Source organism: Delphinapterus leucas, chromosome 3 (genome assembly GCF_059928025.1).
Source record: "Delphinapterus leucas isolate spDelLeu-1000000601 "Yukka" chromosome 3, BTC_Dleu_Yukka2, whole genome shotgun sequence".
NCBI classification, from domain to species: domain Eukaryota; kingdom Metazoa; phylum Chordata; class Mammalia; order Artiodactyla; family Monodontidae; genus Delphinapterus; species Delphinapterus leucas.
In genome coordinates this window covers 137,393,763-137,419,448 of record NC_143131.1, presented here as the reverse complement: position 1 = coordinate 137,419,448, position 25,686 = coordinate 137,393,763, and the positions used below count along the sequence as shown (strand labels likewise).

The following is a 25,686-nucleotide window of genomic DNA, read 5'->3' as shown; positions in this document are numbered from 1 at the left end:
GGTGAATTATTCTGCCTACAATGATCCCCTTAGCTCACACCTCGTTCAATTATTTATTTATTTATTTATTATTTTTTTTGCGTTACGCGGGCCTCTCACTGCTGTGGCCTCTCCCGCTGCGGAGCACAGGCTCTGGACGCGCAGGCCCAGCGGCCACAGCCCACAGGCCCAGTCGCTTCGCGGCACGAGGGATCCTCCTGGACCGGGGCGCGAACCCGTGTCCCCTACATCGGCAGGCGGACTCCCAACCACTGCGCCACCAGGGAAGCCCCCTCGTTCAATTTTTTGATAATTAGGTCAACAGCTGTTGGTAAGTGTGTTTATTTGACTGAGTCAATTATCAGATTATATATTCCTATGTATGAAATGCAAACAGTTTATTAGCAATCGCCAATGACCCATATCAAATCAATTTCTCTGGGGGTTTATTAGCTAAGATGAATTTTTTTTGCAAGTATCAAAACATTCAAACTAAATTGGGAGGGATATATAACTTTAAAGCTTAATGTAGGATAAGCCTCATGGTGCTTTGATTCAGCTTCTCAACTATGTATTTAAAAACTCAGACTCTTGGGCTTCCCTGGTGGCGCAGTGGTTGAGAGTCCGCCTGCCGATGCAGGGAACGCGGGTTCATGCCCCGGTCCGCGAGGATCCCACATGCCGCGGAGCGGCTGGGCCCATGAGCCATGGCCGTTGGGCCTGCGCGTCCAGAGCCTGTGCTCCGCAGCGGGAGAGACCACAACAGTGAGAGGCCCACGTACAGCAAAAAAAAAAACAAAAAAACCTCAGACTCTTTCTGTCTCATCCTTCTGTCCTCCATGCTATCACCCTCAACCCAAAGATGGCTTAAATGTACAGTCACAAGACGCTAGCAACAACTCCTTACCTCTATGCTTCCTTGTTTATATCCATGAAAACAGAGATAAACTCTTCCAGTTTACTTTTCTAAAAGTCCCCAGAGGGTCTCATTTTGTGAATCACTGGCCTGAATACATATGAATTCATACATATGAAGCCATGTCTATAGCTAGAGGGTGGGACTCTGTTATTTTAGTATAATTATATATCCTACCACTAGTGTCAAAGATGAAATCGACATCCCCAAAAGCATGTGGACTTCACAGAGAACAAATGAAAACTGGGATATTTAAGATAAGGAGGGAAAATGTGGAGAAGAGAACCACAGCAGTCACTAGGAACAAAGGGTGTAAATAGGAAAAAAGCATATCAGGTCATGTTCTAGGCATATCATTGAAGACCATTTTCCTACAGTTAGTGCCCTCACTGCATTTGCTGTTGCTGTTGTTGTGTATTTGTTTTAACTCACTCATAAATAAAAGTGGGAGAATGTGGAGCGGCTAGCATTCATACACTGCTGGAAGGAAAACATTTTGGCATTATATTCAATTGATGAACACCTGTGTATCCTATTAACCAGCAAGTGCATCCCTAGATTTACTCCGAAAAGAAATGCACGCACACATCTACCCCAAGACATGTACAAGAATGTTCACAGTTGCATTATTGGTAATACAAATCTATATAACCTAAATCAATAGTAGAATGAATAAATAAATTATGGCATATTTACATAATGAAACACTATACAACAATACAAACTAGTGAACTACCACTACATGCAGCAAAATAAATCTGAAAAATAAGCATTTGAGCAAAAGATGCACCACATACACCCAAGACACACACTCACACATACGCTGTGTTTCTGTTTGTATAAAATTTAGTATCAGGTAAAATTCAACTATGGAGGTCAAAGTCAGAACAGTGATTACTTTGAGGGAGAAGAAAGTAGATAGAAATCAGGAGGGAGTTGAGGATGTCTTCTGGGGTGTTGGCAATATTTATTTCCAGAAATGGTGGGTGGTAACATGAGATTTTATTTCAATTAATGACGATGCACTGGTCTATATTTATTTACTTATGTACTTTATATACATTTTATTTCACAATAACAACAGAAAGAGTGTTTAAAATTTTGGTTTAGACTTGAATGTTAAAAGCAAAATAATAGGCAAGAAATATCTGTCTTCAACAAGAAATATCTGTCTTCAACAGTGTTGTTTCCCAAAACTTTGCAAGTGTCTGGTGCTTGACAAAACACCCAATCAATACTTTCTCAAAATACTGAATGAATCAGTGAGAGTATAGATTATTTTTAAAGGTTCAGTGTTTGTGAAACTTAACTTGGTAAAACTCACTCTTTACAAATGTGCATATGTCACAGTTATAGGTAATATTAAAATGAACTGCCTATATAAAATGCCATCCAGCGATTGTCTTCACTTTCTTCATTAAATGCTATCGATTCCTTGCATATGAAAACTCAAATAACATATATTGAAAATATTGATATTTAGGGAGGCTAGAAAGGAAATAAGGCCAAGGTTAACCCAAGAAAGCAATTCTAAAGTCATGTTAACTGTCTACGGCTGTCAGAATAAAAATAAAAGTGTTGATGCTAAATTGTGGTAAGAAAGACATATCAATGGATACAGGAATTCTTATGTCATAAATAATAATACATTTTGGTAATGACAATAATGATTGTTAAACTGACACATTCTTAATTTATTCCTTTACTTATAAAGCACTTTTATGTGATAATTTACAAAATGATAAAAAATAATAATCTCAGAGAGCGGCCAAGATGGCAGAGTAGAAATACCCTGGGCTCACCTCCTCTCACGAGCACACCAAAATCATAACTATGTGCAGAACAACCATCGATGAAAAAGGCTGGAACCTACCAGAAAAGACCTTCTCCAACTAAAGACATAAAGAAGGAACCATGATGAGACAGGTCGGGGGGAGGACTCGCAATATAATCAAATCATATACCCCCTAGCTGGGCGACCCACGAAGTGGAGAAAAATTATATTGCAGAGGTTCTTCCACAGAAGTGAGAGTTCTGAGCCCCACGTCAGGCTCCCCAGCCCAGGGGTCTGGTAGCTGGAAGATGAGCCCCCGGAGCATTTGGCTTTGAAAGCCAGCAGGGCTTTGCAGGAGCCCCACGAGACTGGGGGAAACAGAGACTTTACTCTTAAAGGTGCACACTAAACCTGATGCACACTGAGACCCAGGACAAAAGCAGTAATTTGAGAGCACTGTGGGCCGACCTAACCTGCTGGTCTTGGAAAGTCTCCTGGGGGGAAGGGGGTGCTACGGCTCACCCTGGGGACATAGACACTGACACCAGATGTATTGGGGAACACAGCAGCTGCCATAGCTCATTGGCACCAAGACCTGGCCCTACCCAGGAGCCTATAAGTGCCAGTGCTGTAACGCCTCAGGCCAAACAACTAACTGGGTGGGAACACAGCCCCACCAGTGGCAGACAGGCTACCTAAAGACTAAAGAGCCCACATCCACCTCTAGACACGCCCCCTAGACATGGGCACAGGTCACTAGAGGGCCAAGACCCAGCTCTGCCCACCAGTGGGCAGGCACTGGCACCTCCTGCCAGGAAGCCTGCACAAGCCTCTAGATCAACCTTACCTGCCAGGGGGCAGACACCAGAAGTAAGAAAATTATGATCCTACAATACAGTTCAGAACCTACCCTGGGACCAGCTAGACCCTGGCTCTGCCCACTAGCAGGCCAACGCAACCTTCAGGACACCCCAGCAGTGTGTGTCAGAAACCGCACCCACTACCATAGATCTGAAATGAGCTCTGGGACCCCTGGGCCCTGCAGCCAGATTCCAGAAACCAGCTCTGCCTGCCAGTAGTCCAGCACTAACCCCAGGACCTGGCTTCACCTGCCAGTGGGTAGGCAATGGCCCCAGAATCTCTGGCACCCTGACTCTGCCTACCAGTGAGCCAGCACTAGCCCTGTGGCCCCCTAGGGTTCCTCAATCAGCCACCACGTGACCAGGCCCCACTAAACAGCAGCCAGCAGCATCCACGCAAGGCAGGGCCTGGCAACCAACCAGACTAGGGACCAACCAAGCCTACAAGACAGCCCACATAGTCAGCCTGCCACAATAGAAGGACCCAAGCAGCCCTCCTAGGGGGAACCACCAGAGCGTATAGTTTGGGTGCTGAGAGGGGAGTGTACTTCTAGGACTCATAGGACGCCTCCTACAGAAACATAACTAATCTACCACAGACATAAAAATACAAATAGCAACTTAGACAAAATGAGACATCAGAGGAACATATTCCAGATGAAGGAATAAGACAAAACCCCAGAAGAAGAAGTGAAGTGGAGATAGGCAGTCTACCTGAGAAAGTGTTCAGAGTAATGATCTAAAGATGATCAGACAGGTTCCAAAAAATTACACACATTCAAGTTACCAATTCTCAACCTGTCTAAAAACCAAATACCCCTTCAAACAGATACAGTCCACCCTATTCTATTTAAATATTTTTCTGTTTTATTTTATAGAAATTATTTTGCTGAATTCACAAACAAAATTTGATTTAAGAAGAACTTTTTGTCCTGTGGTGTGTTTTGGTTACTTTTTTTTTTTTTTTCCTTTTAAGGACTGCATATTAAAGTTAATTCTGTGCATAGCATGCCTAGATACTGAATTCAGGAGTTCAGTCACATTGAGTTTTTGTGCACAGAGAGATTTGACCTTTGGCCCTTTACTAAAGATTTAGGGAAAAACAGGATTGTTAACTCTGTAAAAGTTTCCTAACATAATCAATCTTGTACTTTTTGTATGATTTTTATATACATGTATATTTAATAAGCACAAGCTTGGTTGTATTTTTTACAATTCAGTTAATAGGAAAATGTTTTGTTAAAAAGGCTACAGTTGGAATTGAACAAAGCAGAAACGAAACTGAGAACTGTGTTATTTTGTGATTAAAAGGAGCAGGTATCTAAAGAAAAAAAAACGATGATCAAAGAACTCAGGAAGAGAATGGATGCATAGAGTGGGAAGTTAGCTTTTAACAAAGAGTTAGAAAATATGCAGAACAAACAGAGATGAAGACTACAATAACTGAAATGAAAAATACACTAGAAGGAAAAATAATATTCGCAATTTTTTGCTTGTGTACACTCTGCCACAGGTAGGAAGTGGTAAAGTGTACATGGTTTCAAAATCTGAATTATCCTGGGGAAACTGAGACAACTTATCTTGTACACTGTACACCAAAGTAGAATTTTTAGAAGGCAGTACCTGAATTGGGGCCCCAAGTATGTTGGTCTCATGCAGTAATTTTTTTTTCTACAAGATAACAGAACTTAGATACTGTACTTGCATTGTTGTTGAACTATTACAACACGGTGACAAACTAGCCAGCACAGCTTTTGGGGCTGCTCTCTCTCACTCTAGAAACACAAATGAAGTTTGCATATCTTGCTATCTATCTATCTACTTATTTATTTATGGCTGTGTTGGGTCTTCGGTGCTGAGTGCTGGCTTTCTCTAGTTGCAGCAAGCGGGGCTACACTTTGTTGCAATGCGCAGGCCTCTCATTATGGTGGCTTTTTTTGTTGCCTTCATGGGCTCTAGGTGCACGGGCTTCAGTAGTTGTGGCACATGGGCTCAGTAGTACTGGCTCGTGGGCTCTAGAGCGCAGGCTCTGTAGCTGTGGCGCACGGGCTTAGTTGCTCCGCGGCATGTGGGATCTTTCCGGACCAGGGCTCAAACCTGTGTCTCCTGCATTGGCAGATGGATTCTTAACCACAAAGCCATCAGGGAAGCCCTCTTGCTACTTTCTGACTATTGACATCCAAGACCAACTTTAACCACAGAAGATATGCAAAACATAAAGCTACTGTCAGAGAAGAATTATTATAAAAATTATAATTATTTACCATCGAGAAATAGTCCAAAAAGGAAATACTTTGAATTTCTTCATTTATATGATTACTATCATTCACTAAGAATGTACAATGTCCAGCACACACTGAATGTCTGATGCTGGATACAGACCAGTTGTTCTTACCCTGGCTGCATGTTAAAATTACCTAGAGGGCTTTTAAAAAAATAATAATAATAATACCAGGGCTTCCCTGGTGGCGCAGTGATCGAGAGTCCGCCTGCCGATGCAGGGGACACGGGATCGTGCCCCGGTCTGGGAGGATCCCACGTGAGAGGCCCATGTACCACAAAAAAAAAAAAAAAAAAAAATTCCAGTGCTGAAGGCTTACCTCTTAAGTTACTAATTTAATTAGACTAGGATTAGACCAAGCCATTGATATTCAGCTAAATCTAAGGTGTAGCCAGGATGAAGAGTTACTGCAAGAGAACATGACTCAGTTGCTTGAACTTTCTTTTCTGAATAAATAGCACGTTGGTAACTGCTCTCAAGCGAGTCAAATAAATGTCACTTACTATAGTGTTTCAAGGTATACTGGAAATTCAAATTAGCATCATTTGCAATTAAGAGCCTATGTCCTATTAAGATAACTTCGTATCAGTGCTTCCCAAAGTCTGGGACACCTGATGCTAGTACCCAAGACAATTTTAAGTGTCACATATGCATAGCATTAAAACACACTGAAATTCATAATTAGAAAGTCTTTCTCTTTTAAATTTTCTTTCTGCTCATCCAATCATATTAAAGACAAAGTCTTAGTTACAACCATGTTCTCCAATTCGCTAACCTACTTTCTAAAGAAGAACAACAACAAACTTAGCACCTCTGGTAGACAATGATGTATAACTGAAACTTGATAACTTTGTTCTGGCTTCACTGTATTTACTTTGCAGTTTTCTTCTGTTATGAAAAATGAAACTGATTTTCTGGGCTTAATTACTTTTAAGTTTATTAAATAAAATAATTAGATTTAAAAGACATTGGCTGGGACTTCCCTGGCAGTCCAGTGGTGAAGACTACTCCATGCTTCCACTGCAGGGGTCATGGGTTCGATCCCTGGCCAGGGAACTAAGATCCCACACATGCTGCATGGCACGGCCAAAAAAACTAATTAATTCAAAAAAAAAGACACTGGTTTATGAAAAATATTAAGTAAAAAAAATAACCGAGTGTCACTTAGATGTGGCAAAAATCATGAAGGTGGTTGAATCTGGGGAACAATGCCTTGTGAATTTAGATTCCTCATTCCTTCAGTTAATCAGCCTGTATATGAGACTCTTTTGTTCAAGTACAGTTGCAGATGGAAAGATGTGCAAAGTACAATGCTGATATCAAAACACCTCTCATCTATTTGGAGAGACAAACAAATATCTGAATAGCTAGAAAAAATGCAACACTTATTAACAGCACAAGGCAATAAGAAAAACATTGTCGCATGGTAGAACGTGACTAATCTGTTTGCCAGCACCTCCAACTTGATATGAATGAAGGTTATTTCTATCAGCATGCCTCTGTAATCAGTTCCAAAACTCAACTTCTATGGTAAGAATAATATTTTTCTCTAGAGCATAAAACGTTTTGGGGAAATTATAAAACTTTTCATTCCTCTTCAAGCAAAACAGAAGGTAATATATATATAAACATGCAAAATTGTCCACTTATTTACAAGGGAGCAACAGGTGGGTAAGAGAACAAATGTGTATTTTCTCATAGTCCATGAACAAGAGGTCAAACTGTTCCAAATTTAGTATAAAGGTCATCGAGAGCCAGTTTATAAAAATGAAGCCTGATTATATTGCATGCAATATCAACGTATATTCAGATGTATATTCAAGTGTATCAAACTCAAGTGAACTTTAGATGTATTGAAAAATTCATATCACTATAGTCTGTTCTATCATAGCAAGAAATGAAATATTCTCATTTTGCTAATATACAGATGTTTGAAACTATGGAACAAATTTGTTCAGGTGGCTGACTGAATTTTCATTTTCATGTAGGAATTTTATCAATATGTGTCCATCTGAGTGACCATGATTCTGGGAATTTTTCTTTCTCTACATTTTTTCTTTTCTTTTCCCTTGTTTCTTTTCTAGAAGATCATGCTGTAGTCTTTAAGTTCAAGTCATACAAATTTGACATTTGTTCCTGTGGTGTGGCCGCTTTTAGAAGATTATTCTTAAGTTTTCATTATTTGACTCTTCCTGGATAAAACATTTTCTGAAAATCAGTGTGTTATCAATCACTTGAAAAAGTAAATCAAGTCTTATGTTTCAGTTTTGTTGCTCTCATTTTTCTTCCTCCTCATTCCCTCTACCTTCATTATATCAGTAGTCCATCTTTATCTCTACATAAATTTACATAACTAAGAATTATGAATACTCCAGATCATAGAAGTTGTGTATTTATTCACTCACTTGTGATTATTCACAGATATCTCCTATGAGCTAAACACCATTCTCAGCACTTGGAATTATTACTTTTTTTTCCTATGAAAATATGGTAGATGTTTTTTAAAAAAGTTCTGTGCTGGCAGTGAGCATAAGTAAGTATTCTATGGATGTATTTTAGAAAGTCCAAAATTACTTTTGTTCTTAGAATTCTGGAACAATGTAAAAAAAAAATCCCAATGGATTTGAAATCATCTTAACTTCACCCAAAGTTTAAGGGTGTTTTAAATCAGCATGCTGGTTTCATAAAAAAACTAAAAGTTTGTATAATAGAAAAAAGGTCAGTTTGTGTCATTCATATTTTTGCAAATTTAGATCCCTGTCACACGATAGCTTAAATGCTTTAAATGATAAAGAATTCATATTACAAAGAAAATACCTTAAGAAAATAACAACTTACTGTCTTTTCTCAGTAGTATATTTTTACCTTTTTCAAGAGACTGAAAACCTATTGCACAAATTAAAAAAGGAGCTCCCACAGAATCCATGCTTCTCTCTGCATCTTCCCTATCATTATTCTTTCCACTCTTTCCAATATCCTCAGGTACATGATCACAAGTAATATCAAAGCAGATCTCATAACCATTAAGAAACTTCTGATTGGGCTTCCCTGGTGGCGCAGTGGTTGAGAGTCCACCTGCCGATGCAGGGGACGCGGGTTCGTGCCCCGGTCTGGAAATATCCCACATGCTGTGGAGAGGCTGGGCCCGTGAGCCATGGCCGCTGGGCTTGCGCGTCTGGAGCCTGTGCTCCGCAACGGGAGAGGCCACAACAGTGAGAGGCCCGCGTACCGCAAAAAAAAAAAAAAAAAGAATAAAACTGATGGTATTATTATATGAAGTATTTCCCAGAATTCAAAATATTCACTATGGCCTCAAAGTTGTACCATAGGAAGCAGCTTTCTGACTCCCAAATCCTATATCCTGACTTTTTCATCCATGATCACTGTCCTCCAGCCATGTGGGCTAATTTTAGTTCCTAAACCACACCAAGTTTTTTCTCCATTCAGGGCCCTTGCAATCTGCTGTTACCTATAATGAGAGAGGTCTTCCCTTCAAACTTTTCATGGCTGAATTTTTTTAATACTCTTATAATCTCAACTTCTTATCCATTACTCAGAGTGGCCTTTCCTGAGTATTCTATCTAAAACAATTTTTTCTTTTCTCCATCATAGCACACCTTTTAGTTATTCAACATTTACCACAATTTGAAATTTGTTTGTTTACTATCTGCCTGTCCCTAGACTGCAATGTCTAAGAGGATTAAGAAGATGTCTGTATTTCTTCCTGTTTTATCTCCAGTCCCTAGTACAGTGCCAAACAAGTATTAGGAATGCAATACCTATTTATTTATGGCAGAAAGGCAGGAGACCTTCATAGGAAATTTGTCTTCCTTCATAGGAAGGAGGAAATTTGTCTACTTTGCATTTATTTTCATTCTGCATTTAACATAGTGCTTGAAAGCTCAACAAGAGTCAAATGATATCCCATGTTAGCCAGTTTCAAGGGGAAAATGGACAGAGCCACATGGATATGTGGATTTAAAAAATGGTTGAGTGTAAAATGTCTATCTAGTTACACAAATTTACTTAGATCAGAGGCAATAAGTGAAACAAATCAATATATATGTAGGATATTGTCTATAAGAATATATATAAAAGTATGGTTATAATATATGACATATATAATGTAATATTATGTTTTTAAAAGCATGTCTTTATTCTAAAATATACATTCCACAAGTGCAAGGACTGTGTTTGCCTTGTTCAATGCTATAGCTTCTGCATGTTGCATAGTGCCAGGAACACAGTCACTGGGGATTAAACAAAATGTGATTCACAAGATAGCAATTCAGAAGGACACTACTGAGGTCACCTGAGTCAGAGTGTATAACCGCTATCTTGAAACTTCTGCTTTATGTACATCTTCATTTTTCTGAAATATTTCATTGATACTTAAACATCTATTAAGAATGTGGTTGGGAGATTACTTATAGTCTGAAGTCAAGAAGAAGGCAGGTGCATAGAAGGGTGATTAATTGGAAAGGGCAGAAGAAAACCTCCAAGTGTGATGGAAACCAATATATATTGGAAACTAATATATGTATGTATATACACATATGGGTGGTGGTGATAGTGGTGTACACATTTGGAAAAGATTTTATCTAACTCTACACTTAAACTCTCAACAGTTATTGAATCTAAATTATGTCCTTATTTAGGAAAATATTTGTTAGGAAAAAAGTCTCTCTGCTATGTGGTGAAAAAATCAGAAGGTAGCAAAACTGGCATCAGAAAGGTACTTTAGGTGGCTGATGCAGTAACCTAGGTGACAGAGGATGTTGGATTTCACTCTATTACCAGATCCATAAGGCACACACAAAAAATGAAGACTCAGTTATGACCTTGAATAGAAAAATATCAGTTCTCTCTTTTTTGCATATAGTTAAAGAAGCTGTCTTCAGGAAGAGGTCCCATGTGTCACCACATATTTTATTGTTATTGGGACCTAATCCACACGTGTTAGGAATTCTATCAAGTTTTTAGTATTGATCTAAAATGAATGAACAGTATAGTCATTCCAGAAACTTATGGACCTTTATCCAATTTTCTCATCTTACACAAATTAAGACAGGGGACTAGAGAATTACTGAATTTTTATTAAGAAACCCCTCTCCTGTAGTTTACCCAAATTTAGCGTTTAACAGGGGTGGAGAGACTATTTGTGTCTCTAGGAATATCCCCAGGAAATAAATAATGACCCTGAGGTAGTAACAAAAACAAAAACAACATGTAAGAGAAGTTTACTATGTGCCATGTACTATGTATTATGTCAACTGCTACTCAAAAGTAGCTTTTGAAGAATCATTATCTTCCTTTTTTTATATGAAGATACTAAGGATGAATGTAGTTAATAAATTTACTGAGGGCCATCAAGTAGTAAATGTCAAGGGTAGAAATATGAATCCTGGTCAAGTATGGCTCCATAGCTTATGCTCTTAAGGACTACATGATTCTGTAGGATTTGTTTGTTTTTTTTTGTTTTGGTCACCAGCCATATATGCTGAACTTAGAGTGAGGTACTATGGAAAAGATTCTTTTTTCCTTTTTTTTAAAATTTATTTATTTATTTATTTTTTTTTTTTTTGGCTGTGTTGGGTCTTCATTGCTGAGCATGGGCTTTCTCTAGTTGTGGCGAGCGGGGGCTACTCTTTATTGTGGTGTGCAGGCTTCTCATTGTGGTGGCTTGTCTTTGTTGCATAGCACAGGCTCTAGGCGCATGTGCTTCAGTAGTTGCGGCACGTGGGCTCAGTAGTTGTAGCTCGCGGGCTCTAGAGCGCAGGCTCAGTAGTTGTGGCACATGGGCTTAGTTGCTCCGTGGCGTGTGGGATATTCTCGGACCAGGGCTCGAACCCGTGTCCCCTGCATTGGCGGGCGGATTCTTAACCACTGTGCCACCAGGGAAGTACCTTTTTTTCCTTTTTTAAGAGAAGATAAATTTCAGGGAAAAGGAGATGCAGTTTTTATTATTTAATTAAACAGTAATTATTGAACATCTATTAGAAGCAAGACCCTTCTCTAAAAGCCTGGAGTATAACAGTGGAAGAAACAGCATCTCTGCTCTCATTAATCCTGGATTCTAGCTGAAGAAGACAGAAAATAATAAATCAGTAAGCTACATAATAAAAAATTTTCTACTTAATTACTGAAGACTAAGGAAAGGTAAAACACAGAAGAGAATAAGTGGAATTGTGAGTATAGGGTTGAGGGACATTTGCAGTATTACATTGAGTAATCAGTGTAGGCACTGAGAAGGCAATATTTGAGCAAAGATTTGAAGAAGGTGAATTAACTAGTGGATATCAGGAAGAAATGTATTGCATGGGTAACGTAATATTAAATATACTTTCCCCATTGTTATCATAACTGATGTCCCAGCACTGAGAAAAATAAGTGAGAAGTGTTATATTCTCATTTAACACAAATGTGGTAGGCTGCCAAGAAGAGGCAGAACTTGCTAGAGAAGGCCAAGAACCAGTCCTGGGTTCTTTTTCCTTCACCCACTTTGGGGCTGTAAAATAGGAGTCTAAGGATTCAATAAGAGAGCAGTTCTTATGGAAAAAGTTTATTGGCCTAAGTGTAGAAAGAATGGTGCAGTTTCATATCCCCTCCTCACAGTGATACATGTTCCACCTCTACCCCAAGGCAACTAGAAAACAAAGTCAAGAAACCCACTCATTGATGTCTACCATTTAGGGGAGACTAACAGGGGTAATTGCTATCTCTACCCAAAACAGAAAACTTACATATCTGCTTCTTAATGCTGTTTGAACACAGGGTAGATAGAGAATTCTTAGCAAAATTTGGCCTGTGGTCTCTAATTTAAGCAGTCCAAATGACTAATGTAGCCTGACTTTTTCCTGGAAAAGTCTAAAGGTGATAGGCTGGCTTGAACAATCCCAATAGTGAATCCGAGTGAGAAAAAGACCTTCACTTTCTGAAGCTGACAAGCAATTTTCCTGAGTTTGTTTTTCATTCATTCATTCCTCCTGAGCTAAATGGATGCCAGAAAAACAGTCTATTTGGCAAGAAAATGCTAGTAGAAAGTCAGGGTAGATGTGTCTTTAGAGTGGAGCTGAGGGTCTGTCATAAAACATCAAGCCCTCATACAGCATGACCCATGTCAGGGAACAGTGCAATTCTAAAGGTCCCCAGGAGGAGGAAGGAGGAAGAGGGTTAGCTCCATAGAATCCATCCAACCCCCCATGAAAGAATGACTAAACATTTAGGCATTTTTCACCCAGAGAGTACAATAAGATCTTTCCGCAAAGGTAACTGCCCTTCCTCCCTCCACTCTAATCTTGAAAAAGCCAAAAGCAGCATAATAAAAAGAGAAGAGGAGCCTAACAAAAAAATGAAGAAATAGTGTCAGGCAGGCAGCAGAAATCTTAGGTCAGGGCTGATCAGAGAACAGAAAAAAATTTAAAGTGAGTGAGAGTTTGAAGGATCAATTTAGATGAGACTTTAATACCTGAAAATGAGATCATTATAAACTCTAAAATGAATGGAAAATTCATTGCTTTTACGTTAGGTATTGTCCAGGTGTGGGGAAGAGAGATTCAATAGATGACGTTTAAAGAGAATCATAATTTCTAGACCATAGCTATCTAAATCCAGCATTTTCAATAAATCAGTTACTGGAAAATTCAGGCATATTTTAAATATCATTTCATAATAGAAGGCATAAAATTAAAGATTTTTAAATTAATAACATTTAAACATGGCTGTATTTCTGTTATCATTCACTCTCCACATTTTTAGGGGTGAACATTACATACTACAATATACCAATATCAATTAAATGTCTTACAGATATAAAACAAATGGTGCTTATAGGGTTAAGGGACTTCCCAAAGATAATTTAGTTTATAAACTATACCATACACAAAAATAAACTCCAAATGGATTAAAGACCTAAATGTAAGACCAGATACTATAAAACTCTTAGAGGAAAACATAGGCAGAGCACTCTGACATAAGTTGCAGCAATATCTTTTTCGATCCATCTCCTAGAGTAATGAAAATAAAAACAAAAATAAACAAATGGGACCTAATGAAACTCAAAAACTTTTGCACAGCAAAGGAAACCACAAACAAAATGAAGAGACAACCTACAGAATGGGAGAAAATATTTGCTAATGATGCGACCAACAAGGGATTAATCTCTAAAATATATAAACAGCTCATGCCGCTCAAAATCAAAAAAAAAAACAACGCAATAAAAAAAGCGGACAGAAGACCTAAATAGACATTTTTCCAAAGAAGTCATACAGATGGCCAAGAGGCACATGAAAAATTCTCAACGTCGCCAATTATTGTAGAAATGCAAATCAAAACCATCAATACAATGAGATATCACCTCACACCAGTCAGAATGGCCATCATCAAAAAATCAACAAACAATAAATGATCTAGAGGGTGTGGAGAAAAGGGAACCTTCCCACACTGTTGGTGGGAATGTAAATTGGTGCAGCCACTATGGAGAACAGTAAGGAGGTTCCTAAAAACTAAAAACAGAACTACCTTATGATCTAGCAATCCCACTCCTGGGCATGTATCTGGAAAAAACATGGTTTGAAAGGATATGTGCACCCCCGTGTTCATTGCAGCACTGTTTACAATAGCCAAGACACGGAAGCAACTTAAATGTCCATTGACAGATGAATGGATAAAGAAGATGTGGTACATATATACAATGGAATATTACTCAGCCATTAAAAAAATGAAATAATGGTATTTATAGCAACATATATGGACTTGGAGATTATCATACTAAGCAAAGAAAATCAGACAAAGACAAATATCATATGCTATTACTTATATGCAGAATCTAAAAACAAATAATACAAATGAACTTATTTACAAAAAACAGACTCACAGACTTAGAGAACAAAGTTATGGCTACCAGGGGGGAAGGGTGGGGGAGGGATAGATAGGGAGTTTGGGATTGACACGTGCACTTGCTATATTTAAAATAGATAACAAACAAGGACCTACTGCATGGCACAGGGAACTCTGCTCAATATTCTATAATAACCTAAATGGGAAAAGAATTTGAAGAAGAATAGATACTTACATATGTATAACTAAATCACTTTGCTGTACACCTAAAACTAACATAACATTGTTAATCGATGATACTCCAATATAAAACAAAATAAAAAGTAAAAAAATAAATAAAATAATGAAAAATTTACCTGGATGTAGAATAAACTAAAAGTGTCTAAATTTTTATAATTTCTAATAACTTGATTAATAAAGTATGGGTTTATGAAGGTTATGAAGTAATTATTTAAATAATTTAAGTAATTAATTAAATAATTTGTTGTGGAATTTAATGAAGAATAATCAATTTCAAATGTACACTTTTTTAAAATTCAACAATTTTTTTCTGAAAATTGTTGAATTTTAAAATTTAAGAATTAATTTTAAAATTAAGAATTAATTTTAAAATAAAGAATGCAGATTTTTATTAATAAAGTTAAGTTAAAAGGAGGTAATTTAGTTAAATGATAATTTTTACCTGGAATCACTGAGATGTTGTTATTGACTTTAAAAATTATCACTTTAAATTTTCCCTCTAAGAAATACTAAGGAAAATTACTTTTCTATTAAAAACAGGAAATATCTGAATACTACCTCAGATTTAAAGTAACTTGTTTGTTCTTTCTTTTGGAATAATTTAAGAATATATATTTACTCAATCTCTTTAATATAATGGGAAAAGTACTCTTTTCTGAGATTAAAAAGGGCATTATCCAAAGCTGCAGATTTGTGTGTATGTGTATGAGTATAGGACACTTTGCTTTTAGAATGATGATTATTTGAAAGGAACTAAATACACACTTGCTAATTCTAAGAATAAGATAAAGGGGGATACTGGAAGACAATAGGTAAAATAGATTTTTTTTAAAAAAACAGTTGATAATTTATTAACATATAATTACTAGCATCTATTCTCTTGCTGAAAGATTATAATTTATCAATATTGAAAAGTCACTGCGGGAGTTCCCTGGTAGCCTAACAGTTAGGATTCCAAGCTTTCACTGCAGTGGCCCGGGTTCAATCCCTGGTCGGGGAACTGAGATCCCACGAGGTGTCGGGTCTCCTTCTGTACACATTTTTATAGGTCATGCACAGTGCATTTTGCATGTAATTCTAAAATCTCCAAAATATGCACTGCATTTTTCTTATCGTATTATATCCAAGTCTGAAATTAACTGATGTTCACAACTGGTATTTATATTTAAGATGGTCACGTGTTTTTTCCCCCTGTTTGATTGTAGTTGACTATTTATATTGGATTGACAAAGAATCAGAGAAGATGTCTCAGTTGGAGGTGGTGGTAGGAAAACAGATCTACTTTTATGCATATATAACTTGAAGACCTACTGGATGGGGGTGAGTGGAGCAAAAGCCCATCAACTGGCCATTGGTTAGTAAATTTAGTTTGTGTTAAAATAATGTCATAAATGATGTGTTACTTTATTTAATTATCCTTAATATAGTTCTTGTCTATTACATAATTTTTTAAATAGTAAAGAAAAATAGTTTTCAGAACACTAAAAAAAATTTTCACCACTTTTCTTCCCCGAAAATACCATTCACTTTTCAAGTGACAACCTCTTCAACCGAGGGCAAAAAATCCAGCAAAGACTATTATAACCAAGAAAAGAATGTTGAAATATTAAAACTGACCAATTAGATGATTGTAGATCAGTTTCAGCTAGTTTGTGGATCTCACTCAGTTTCTCTAGCCTATGCTTTCACCAAGTTAGAAAGCTGATATATTCTCTCATAGCACCATATGACTTTCCTGTGTAGCATTTACCTGAGTTAAAACTTAATAATTATTTGTATATTGGTTTGATCATTGCCTGCCACCCCATGAGATTGCAAACTCCATTATGGCGGACATCAAGACTTTTGCCCCATAAGTATATACCCAGTTCCTAGAACAGACCTGGCTGCAATACTATTCCTTTAATGAATTAAGAATTAATTCATTTCTACAGTTTATATCTAGAGTTTTTTCCCTCACTTATGGTATTTCAAATGTGTTTTCAAAAGCAGTTTATATAAAGGGACTGTTAACCTGCACAAAAGATCATAAATAAGAGTAAGTCATTTATTTCTTCCTACCAAGATAACACTGAAAAGTTATATTCAGTTTGTTTTGGCCATTTTATTTAAATATGCCTAAATAAATTACAGAACTTGATATTTATCTGTCTCACCACATAGACTTTGGTTCTACTACTATACTTGAGTTCATGGCAGGGTTTCAATTATTACAAAGGACCTATGCTTAAAAAGCATTCTTTATTTTCCTCACTATGTTATTTGGTATTCAGATGGTTTTCTTTATGAATTGGTGGAGAATGTAATATCAGCACTATTTACTTTGCATTTACATGGTACTTTATCTATAGAGTTCCATAATGATTTTTATAATAATATAGAATTATTACCATATTTTGCCCTCTTATTTCATAATACAGTGGGGATTAATATGATTTTGAGTTAAATTTTATCTAAGCCACGAATGTATAACTTAAAAGGAGGTTTTTATTTCCTTTTAAAAGATGTGTATTCTCTAGAATATGGAAGAAATGAATAGCAAATAACTTTCCCAATAAAGCAAACTGGAGAAGCCTTTTACACCTCAAAACAATCCAAGTATTTTCTTACTTTTACAAAGAAAAAGGGTGACTATTGTTGAGTGGTGTGGTGTATTGCACTAGGAATATGGCTGGGGAAGTCTCAACCCTTGCTCTACAGCCAACATTCAAGAAGACTTGGACAAGGGGCTTCCCTGGTGGCGCAGTGGTTGGGAGTCCGCCTGCCGATGCAGAGGACACGGGTTTGTGCCCCGGTCCGGGAAGATCCCACATGCCACGGAGCGGCTGCGCCCATGAGCCATGGCCGCTGAGCCTGCGCGTCCGGTCCGCAACAGGAGAGGCCACAACAGTGAGAGGCCCGCGTACCACAAAAAAAAAAAAAAAAAAAAAAAGATAAGAATGCTTGGACAAGGTAAAATGTTATCTTCCTCATCTAACTTACAAAGCTATAGAGAGAATAAAAGTGTGCACGAAAACATTCTCAGAAAAAAAAATAAAGCCTTAATTTGTAGAAAGTGTAACTTTTTATTCCTCTAGAAATTAAAACTTAAGCACTTTGATATTAAGTTTTCACATGCCACAGTTAATCGAGCTGTTGCTCGTTTGACTGAGGTGATTAAAAAGGTCAACTTTAAATATCTATATATTGAAGATAGAGATATCCAGATATTGAAACAGTAACATTATTTCTACTTTAATATTCAGTATGGTTGCCTCAATATAGAATTTCTGTAGGAAAACTATGGGACAACATTGAGCAAATCAGCCTATAAATTTTCTCAGTGGAGGACAAAGTCTCTTTGAAAATGGGATGACAAGCAGTAGTTAAATTTCTGGGTCATGAATGAATTGCAGATTAAACTATGCTTTATTTTCACATAACCATTAAGAAAATATACTTTCTTAATGTATTTTTCCCCAGGGACTAAATAATATCATTTAACATGTTATTTAACTCATGAAACAACTGAAGTGTGGATTATTTCTAAGCATATCTGTTTAGAGCTTTCAATCAAAATTGTGAGGTAAATTTAAAAATGGAGTGAGTGATGGTACTGAGGACCTCAAACCACACTACTATATAGATTCAACATTTTAATTTATTCAGTGGGCTGATTGGATGTAAGGTATCTATTCTAACTTCTATTATATGAAGGTGAAATCAGATAATTATAAAAACTAAAACTGATTGGTATCTTAATAATCTAGTCTAGTTACTACACTTATGAGCAAACAGTACTGGTGAAATGAAACTGATCAAAAAATTCAGAAGGAATAAAACAAAACAGAAAACACAAAATAAAACTCAGAAGTCATTAGTGACAGATCTAAAATATAATCAGTTATCATTATCTTGTATGTATGTATACATTTTACAATATTTTTTCAGAGAACTCCATTTTTTTTTTTATACAGAAAATGTGTATTTAGCAAAAGATACACTGAGATCAGAGTGGCTATGGCCCAAGAGACAAGGGAGGGAGGTGAAAGGCCTTCTGAGATCCTGCTATGGGAGAAGGGGTCTGGGGCAAAGTGGTGAAAGGACTGGGTATGTGCTGAGTTGTGGGGGGAGGGGTGCTACAGAAGGGAGAAAGCTCCAGCTGCATCAACACTGTTGGCAGGTCATGCGTGGAACTCAACAGTGACTCGCTGCAAACTATGGGGGGTGAGGGGGCGGGTCGATTAGTGCTGCTGACTGGAGTGAGAAACATGTCCTCGTTCCTGGAAAGCACCCACCAAGGGACCCAGGAAGGAACCCCAGGATGGTAGGAAGTATATATAAATGTATACACCTATAGGACTCTATTTCTATCCACATACATAATTATCATTATTTGATGTTACTTCTAATTATCTGTTGCCTTTAAACAAGTCATTTAATCTCTCTATAATCTTGGTTTCCAAGTCTGTCAAATGTGGTTGACAACCATGTCGCAGATTTTAGTAAAAATTGTGTGTGTGTGTATATGTTATGTATAATTATATTTTATGCATTTAAAATATATTATATAACTTTTGTATATGTTAATTAAAATCTATTATATGTTAATATTTATATATTTAAAAATTTTGATTCAGTGTATGTATATACATGACACAAATAGATTGGAAAATCTGAAAATATTGTATTGTGACTATATGGTTTCTGACTTTGAAGATGTCACATGGATCTCTTCTAACCCAGTAGCAGAGGATGAATTCTTTCTTTCACATTTACCTGAATAGGTAATGTGCCCATCCCAAATGAAATCCTGAATTTTTAAATTTTTCTGATACCTGGGTGGTCAAACAATTCCTGAACTGCACTAATTATAACTTTTTACCAATCTTCTGTGATCACTGAATTCAGCAGAAGTACTTTGGATGACCATGTAGGGGAGGAAAAATAATTTTCCTTCTACTCTTCTAGGTTCTTGGTTGAGATATCCTTGTAATAAAAAGATTCACAAGAGGAAAAGAAAAAAAATACAGAAAAGTAATAACATGTATATTTCCTGTATACATGGGAGATACCCAGAAAGCTGAGTAAGTCCTTCAAATGGCCCAAGCCATCATCTTAAATACCATCTCCAGCTAAAGACAAAAGATGTTGGGAGGAGGGGAAGCCAGTTACGGGAGGTTATTAAGTAAAGCACAGTCAACAAGGGGATGGTTGTTAGGCAGATTTAAGTCCCTGCCTTCACCATTGGTAAGTTTCTAGGTATTTAGCCAAACTCTTCTTTCTGGTACAGGGAGGGAGACACCCTTAAAAATGGAGATTTCCATTATAAATGTGAATGCCTCTTACAAAAGGGTAACTTCCACTCAGTTTTAAGCTTCACCTGTATCTGCTGTTTCTTAAAAATAATCAGCCTTAAATAATCCTTACGCCAAAGAGGCATATTTTGGGTTGGCAAATTCTGCTCCCCTTCAACAAGTATAAGTCATTCCAATAAAGCCTACTTGTACTTAAGCTGTGGAAAGTCTGCCTTGGAATGGCTACGAAGTTATGATGGTGAGAAGCAGCCACAGCCCTAGTAAAATAATATTTACAACAAAGATAAAGTCTCTAAAGTCAGTCTTAACATTCTTCCAGTTTGAGCAGAAATCCTTGACATGAAGCAAATTTTAAAATATGGAGAACATAGACCTCTACCACTAAATATTCTGTAATTCAATCATTTTGAGATTAGGTATTCTAAACTGAGTCTAGGATATCAGAGACACTTATGTAATGAATTTAAATTAAAAGCTAATTTTTAAATTCCTGTCTACAATCCAGATATTTTGTCTAGAGGGTAATGGGCAGCTGGATCCTGGGAAATACTGGGTGATAAATATTTTTCTTTTTTTTTCCAGATAGATGTTTGCCTCAGCGTAGACTATTTGAAATGTTATGTCTATAAGCAATTAAATATGCTGAAGAAGTGATTTCATTTTTCTTTTTCTAATAAAACCAAGTGGAGAATTTGGAAGGATAGTAAATAACAAGCTTGTATGGTTCAAGAATCATACAAGTTTAGCAAGTTTCCCAGACCATTTCTATGATAGCATTGTATATAAGATATGTGGCAGTTTAGATAGTTTTGAGTTTCAGAAATTAACTATCCCACATATAAGAAGAGATATTAGCTATTAACATCCTCACTTCAATGCTTCATATTCCTCTTTGTTTTACTTTTGTAGAGATACAATCTAATGAATTTAGTCATTTTAATGAGAGTGAAAAATATTCTTTTGAGTTATGTAAATGAAAAGTCATTTAAATGTTTCTTTTTTTAAAAAAATTTCCCCTCAAGTTTCTAGGTAGCTCTACTACCACTGTTTACCCAAAAAGCCTTTTTCAAACTGCTCCCAGAATCCCACATTTTCCTAGTCACTTGTCTTTCTTCAAGATCAGCTTCAGAGATCAAAGCTCCTATTTTCACCCAGCTCTATTCAGCCATTCAAATGGCTTTTTTTTTTTTAAATGGGATTGCAGCAAACTGAAACTCTGATCACATTCTCTGCACCAAACTGCAATGACTCCATTCTGTTATTACTGAGAAAATGTGAATATCCTCCTATTGGAGAGTTTATATGACACATAACTCCCATTATTTAGGGCTGTTTAAAAAGTTCATCTAAGCTACTACGATAAGAATTGAAAATTAAAATGTATCACTAAGTATTACTTTTTATATGATAATTGGAAAAGAAAAGGTGGGACTGTTGCAGTAAGAAGACATCTTAAATATGATAGTATTAGGAAAATTAATAAAATTGCACATTTTAGGTTAAAATAAGACCACTGGAGTAAAATATATAAAAATATTCTCATCTATTCAGTTATAAAGTTGTTTACTAAGATGGATGTGTGTAAGAAGGAAAGACATATTTCCCTATGTCTTGACTAGATTTTAATCCACAGGTTTCATAAATGGTAAGAACATGAGAATGATATTTCCTATCAACAAGTAACTATAAATTCTCTAATGTCTGAAACAAATTAAGAGTTACATACAACATTAAATAGTAAAATATGTGTGCAAATTTTAATTAAAAGAACTGTTTTTCCAGTATTCCACTAAAATGTATTACACATAAACCATTTCCAGTAAAAAGCCTTCTTCTGAGAAAACTACTTAATCTTACACTCTTAAAGAAAATATATTCTATTTTTATAGTAAAGCAGGGAGGTATGAAAAGTGCTGGTAGAATTAAGCAGGCCCCTCTCTCTGCTTGGAAACTCCAAAGACTCCAAAGAGAGACTTTCACTCCTTTTTGGCTTGGGTCTCTTTTTTACTGAAATCTGTACCTCCTCATTACCTACCCTAGAGAATGGAGGACCAGTGAAGTTAACTAGAAATTTTCAATAAAATAAAATAATCTTTTAACCCCCATCCCTTTTATCTCCCGTTGTTACAACTACTACATAAGAGTGTCAACTCCCAGGAAAACCTTAGGGCAATGGCTTGATTTCTTCTATAGCTAGTTTTTCTTTCTTTCTTTCTTTTTGAGCAGATTTGGGGTAATATTTTTACAGCTTTATTTCAAAGTGACAGTATAGAAGAGTGCAAGTAATATAATATAAGTACAATGGACCTCTGGAAATCCTGATGGGACGTGTTGGGCAGGGGGGTTGTTTTGGTGGGTGGATAAATGATGAACTATATGCGAAGGGATAGTTCTTTGATACTTCTGGTGCAGGGAAGTTCAAAAAAATTTAGGTGCAAAACACTTCGCAACACACACCTGCTCAGGATTTTGGGAAATCCACCATCCCCTTTTCCCATCTTTTCTATTCAGTGCAACAAGGCTCTAAGACATTAATGCATAACTTCACAATTTTGGCATCACATTCACCTGGCTCAGCATATTTTTCAACACTGCAGCAAAGCCAACTCTTTTCCAGACATATATCCCTCCATGCACTGATTAACTACATTCTCTACCCCATGCCCAGCAATGCCCCTCCTATCTCAAGGAGGGGTTAGGGATAATCAGAGCAGGGTCCCCAGATGTCACTACTGCTCTTCGGCTCCATCGGCCTTCTGTCTATACTATAACGATGTCCTGTGTAGATGTAAAGTTGTCCCGTGGGGTTAGACAAGCCTCGTTCCATTTGGCCCTGACAGGACTGCTGTCCCTGGTGCTGAACCCTGTTAGCCCACCAGGGAGTCTGCTGCCAAGTCAATGGGGCTGGATAGAAAACCTGGCTGGCTGATCTTAAGAATGCCCAGGTGCAGGAGCAAGCAATACTTTGGATACAGGAACAGAACGCATCCACACACACACACACACACACACAAACAAACACACACGTCTCCCGGGTGTGCGCCAGGACCCCATTTGCAGTTTTCTCCTCCAGACCCGCACCCAAACGCCTCCAACATGGCCTCAAATGCCGGCATGTATCAGCACAGCCCACCTAGACATCAGACTGCAGTACTATCAAAATGCTACTCCCCAAACACAAAGTCTTTATGACGTTAGCATTTCCATTCTAAAACAAATAAAGAAAATCCAATAAATTAATAAATAAATGAAAGTGACCTTTCTCTTTCCTCCCTCCTTTTTCCCGCCCCAAATATTCACATTCCCCTAAATTACAAAGCCCCAAATCCTATAAGAGTCTTTTAAATCTGGGTGGTCTCCCGAGTTCCTCTGTCCCCACCCCTTCCCCCAACCTCTCTGAAACAAAACGACGCCGGAAAGGGCATATCTTACCCCGGGTAGAGCGATAGCAGGAGCAGAATCCACACCGTCATTTTCTGTGAAAATACAGGAGTCGAGTAGACTGAGCTTCCTGTGCTCCATGTATTTGTCGAACTCATCGCTTTTTTTTTTTTCCTCCCCTGCCTCTAGCCTCTAGGTTGCAGAAGAATCCCTCCCCTTTGTATTATTATTATGCTTATGAACTGATGGTGGCTCCCCCCACCTGCCTCTAGTAGGTCCCGTCACTGGGGAGCTGTATTGCTAGCAGCTTCGGGAATTAATATTCAGGGGGCAGAAATAAGATCAGCACAAACGCTTGCAGATACCATCAAAGCGTCAGCTCAGGGAGCATCTTCCAAGTCCCGGGGAATAATATAATTGAGGCAGGGGGAGGGTACAGGGAGAGACGCACAGGAGACAAATAAGGGAAAGGGAAACGCATGCACACTCGTACACATACTCATGCCCCCCACGCTCACACATACTCCTCCAGGTCCATCAATTGAGGTTTGTTTATTTGTTTGATTTGTTTTGATTTTTCTTTTAGAGGGCAGCAGGTGTGTGTGTGTGTGTGTGTGTGTGTGTGTGTGTGTGTGTGTGTGTGTTTAAAAGAAATACACGAGTCTCTGCGTGAGTTAACTATCACGCAGATTAACTATGAGGTCAAAGTGGAAGCAATGCGCGCTGCTGCAGCAGGAATTAACACATGCGTGGTGTCTTTCCAGCGCCTTTTAACCCTTTATTGCCCACAAAAGTATGCAAGGACGGGCTTTCACGGGGACAAGAGGTGCTTTAGGAAGACCATATACTATATCACCAACGACAGAAGGTTTCTCTCTTCAGATCTGCCAAGAATCCTTATTTAAAATCATGCAATATTAGAAATCATGGTTACATTGTAGAGGGAGGGGGAGCAGACGGTGGGGGAGGATTGGCTGTTTCTCTGTAAACCATCCCGTAAGAAAACAGATTTGGTGAATTTTCAATTTTAATGAAGGGAGAAAACACTGATAGAATTACAAAACAAGAAGAATCTACGATCCCCAGTATTCACTCCTTTTTCTGCTCTCCATCTTTAGTGAAAATGTACAAATACAAACTTCTTGAAGGTTGAAGAAAATAAATGCATGAAAATAGCTGCCTGAGTAAAGTCTACAGACCACAAAATAGGGGGCTGCTCTTTGAAAGGAGGTTGGACAAAGGGGAAGGTCAAGAGGACATTAACAATATAAAGGGATTTCTGTTTGCTCTATGGGATTTGACTTTTGTTATTGTTGCTCTTCTTGGTGACAATTCTGAAAATTTCTGGGGTGGATGAGTGGTGTTAGCATGCTGCCTTCTTGCCTAGAATGTTACCATGGATACTGATACATGGGAGATATCCCTTTATGCCAAGCTAGCTCATCCATCGCAGAGGAAATCCCATTCACTCATCATGGAGAAGAAAGTGGAGGAGTGTTTCAAGGTTCCTGCAAAATTGAGACCACAGCAAAGATGTTCATGTAGAAGTACAAGTGAAGAGGACGGATCAGATCCCTTCCTGGAACATAGCAGGGAGTCATTTCAAAACCAGTGCCCTTTCTACAAGAACGTCTTCCAGGTAGGGAACTTGAGTAAGGAGTCCAGGAGGCATAGAAATAGAACATGGGATGAGTAGGTGCACACTTCATCTACAATCCTAAAATATACTTAAGGAAAGCAGAGAGAAGTACTGGTGGCTTCCTTGAGGCTGAGGAGACACATTCTGAAGCAAAAAAGCCCTAACAGAGACGCCTGGAAACCTGCATGCCTTTAGAACTTAGGCAGTTATTTTACGGCGTTTGAACAAAATCCAGTTAAAACAACAACAGCATTCACGTGCAGTAGCCAATTGACTTCTTTTTTGGTGATTAAATTAGAGGCAGAACAAATGCAAATCCGTTTTTTTGCAATTTTCTTATTCCTTACTGCAATGTGAGGAATTTTGGCCTTCCTTATATTTATAATTTTCTTTTTTTTTTTTACAGAAAGAGCCTAGGTTGTTAATAGGTGTATACTGTTGTGTTTTCAGTAAAGACATTCTCTCATATTTTTGTAGGCCA

At 37.6% G+C, this 25,686-nt stretch overlaps 1 protein-coding gene across 1 annotated transcript in view; it reads right to left on the bottom strand.

The window, feature by feature from the left end:
- GABRG2 (gamma-aminobutyric acid type A receptor subunit gamma2) overlaps positions 1-24,155 on the bottom strand; it is a 116,506-nt gene extending 92,351 nt beyond the window's left edge. Inside the window, exon 1 of the mRNA XM_089909635.1 lies at positions 23,618-24,155. Within this exon, the coding sequence (XP_089765761.1) occupies positions 23,618-23,724 (107 nt within the window). The 5' untranslated portion in view covers positions 23,725-24,155. The remainder of the gene's footprint in view (positions 1-23,617) is intronic.
- Between the last annotated feature and the right edge of the window lie 1,531 nt (positions 24,156-25,686).